Genomic DNA, 2,665 nt, shown 5'->3' with positions numbered 1-2,665 from the left:
CCCCCCCCCCCATGGGGGTCTCTGGGCGGTTTACAATTTGTTTTACAATTTATATAAAGTTTATATCTCCGCTACCTGACATTACGTTTTATGACACAGGTGGCCTGATGAAGTGACATTTTATGTCAGGTCCGACCCTCATAACAAATGAGTTCGACACCCCTGGGCTAAGCCTTGGGGCAGAAGGAGAAGTGTCCCTGGGCCTCTGGCCAGGGTGGGAGAGCGAGCACATGTGCTGAAGGGAGGCAGCTGGCTTTTGAATCCTGCCCAGCCCTGGGACGCTGGCCAGCCTGGGCCCAGTGACTCGGGGTGGGGTGGGGGTCTCTGTTTGCGGCACCTGTAAAATGGGCAGGGGGATTGCTTGCTTTGTGAAGCTTCGACAGGAGTGAGAAGAGGGTGGGAAATCATTTAATTATTTATATATTGGATTTATTAGCCGCCCCATCCCTGTTGTTGCTGGGCTCTGGGCGATGTACAGTGCCCATAAAACACAACCAGATAAAATCATTGAAACGTTAAGGGGCCTTCTCGGTTGCCAGGTAACCAGCGCCCGCGCGCGCGGGGCAGGACGGGAAGGGAAGGGCCTTTTTCCGCTCGCGACCGCTCTGGGTCACCACCTTTTTGCCTCCCGCGCGGAGGATCCTGGTCGCTGTAGTCCGTGAGGGGGCACGCCGGGAATCGGGTCCGGGGCGAGGCGGCTGGGAGGCGTCGCCTGCGTGGAGCACGCTGGGAAGTGTAGTTTGTGCCCCCGTGTGCGGGGAAGGGGGGGGTGGCCGTGCGCGCCCCCTCCTCGAGCGAGGAGGACTCCGGCTGAGCTGACCAGCCGGCTCTGTTGTTGCCGGCCAGCCCTGCTGCCCGGGACCCGCTCCTCTTGTTCCGGCTGCGTGGCTGCGCGCGCTCTCCCCAGGGTGCTTCGGCAGGCTGCAGAGACTTCAGCACCTGGCCGCGTCCCCCCTTTGCAGAGGTCTGACCGGTGCCTGGCGGAACATCTCTGCCTCACAGTCCCTGTGAATTGCATGCGGTCCTGCAGGGCCCTGGTGGTATCTGGCAGAGAGTTCCACCAGGTTGGGGCCAGGACTGGAAAGACCTGGATATCCTTCGGGCCAGGGACATAACAGAGGAGAGGGTCCTGTAGGTCCATTGGACCCTGACCGCTCAAGGTCAGTGCCAAAACCTTGGTTCCCTAGATTCCCCAAACACCATGGTTTGTATCGTTCCAGCTGGGGTGGACATACAGAAAGCAAGATTGGGGGTTCCCCAGAATCCTTTTTCTCACTTGGGTGCCCAGAACACACCTCATAGAATCATAGAATGTTGAGAGTTGGAAGGGACCTTGCAGGTCATCCGGTCCAACCCCCTGCACTCTGCAGGAGCAGAGCCGAAAGAGAGCCCTACAACATACCCGGAAGAGGGTCGTCCAGCCTCTGCTTGAAAACGTCCAGCAAAGGAGCCTCCACCACCTCCCGAGGCAGACTGTCCCACTGCTCAACCACTCTGACAGTCAGGAAGTTTCTCCTGATATTTAGCCTGTAACGACTCCCTTGTAACTTCCACCCATTAGATCTAGTCTTGCAATCCGGAGCAAGATAGAATAGATCTGCTCCATCTTCTACATGACGGCCCTTCAGGTACTTGAAGACTGCAATCATGTCCCCTCTAAGCCTTCTCTTCCCCAGGCTAAATAGACCCAACTCTTTCAGCCTTTCCTCATAAGACCTGGATTCAAACCCTCTCACCATCCTGGTCGCCCTCTTCTGGACACGCTCGAGCTTGTCAGCCTCCTTCCTCAAACGTGGTGCTGGCAGGGGTTCTGAGCAGCCTCTGCATGCCAGTCCTGGGAGGCAGCATGAGGGCAGGCCTGGGCCTCATGAACTTGATTGTCTGGTGCTCCCGGGGCACGGCCGCCCTGCCACCGGGCAAGATTGGCCATAGAGGTCCGGAGCGGGACAGGCTTTACCGTCTGCCATGGTGGCTCTTCCTCTGTCTGCAGGTCCTCCGGAAGCCATGCCAGATTCTCCAACCACCTCCGGGCTCCTGAGCGGCTGGCTAGGCCGTCCCCGGCCGTGCCGCTGCTCTTTGCGCGTGGTCTCTTCCCCCTGGGCCGGGCCGCTGTGTTATTGGCTGGCATGGGGGCCACGTTCCGCAGCACGGCCTTGTGCCAGGAGGTGGACAGCGACGTGCCAGCGTGTGTCTCCCCGGCTGCAGAGAAACTGCCTGACTTTGACTGGGCCACCTTCTGGAAGTTCCTGAGGCCGCAGCTGCTAGCGCTGACCGGGGGGGGTTGTCTGTTTTGCCCCCCCCCCCCCCCAGAGGGGCCAGGAATTTTGACTGCTCTGTGTGTGTGTGCTGCGAGGCAGGCAACTTCACCAGCAGGGAGGAGGGGCCCACCCCAGAGCCTAGCAGCACTGTGCTTGGGGGCCTCGGAATTAGAGGGAGGGGGTGCAGTGTCTCCCCCCCCTCCTAAGCCCCTCCCCCCCGGGCTCTGCCTTCCTTCAGTTTGCACTCGGAGTGGCGCTCCTCAACGTGCAGATCCCACTGGTGCTGGGCGACGTGGTCAATGTGGTGGCCCACTACACCGGACTGGGCAATTACCTGCGTTTGGTGCACCGCCCTGCCATGCGCTTGCTGAGCATCTATGCCCTCCAGGTGGGTGTCAGCCAGGGGC

General features: G+C 60.0%; 1 protein-coding gene across 1 annotated transcript in view; it reads left to right on the top strand.

Annotated features, from left to right (window-relative positions):
• The first annotated feature begins 1,993 nt into the window (after positions 1-1,993).
• ABCB8 (ATP binding cassette subfamily B member 8) overlaps positions 1,994-2,665 on the top strand; it is a 12,879-nt gene continuing 12,207 nt past the window's right edge. Inside the window, exons 1-2 of the mRNA XM_015420972.1 lie at positions 1,994-2,280; positions 2,492-2,646. Coding sequence (XP_015276458.1) covers positions 2,127-2,280; positions 2,492-2,646 — 309 coding nt within the window. The 5' untranslated portion in view covers positions 1,994-2,126. The remainder of the gene's footprint in view (positions 2,281-2,491; positions 2,647-2,665) is intronic.

This window comes from Gekko japonicus, unplaced genomic scaffold, assembly GCF_001447785.1.
Source record: "Gekko japonicus isolate JY-2015 unplaced genomic scaffold, Gekko_japonicus_V1.1 scaffold3343, whole genome shotgun sequence".
Lineage (NCBI taxonomy): Eukaryota > Metazoa > Chordata > Lepidosauria > Squamata > Gekkonidae > Gekko > Gekko japonicus.
Note: the sequence above shows the minus strand (reverse complement) of the source record. Positions and strands in the feature narration are given on the sequence as shown.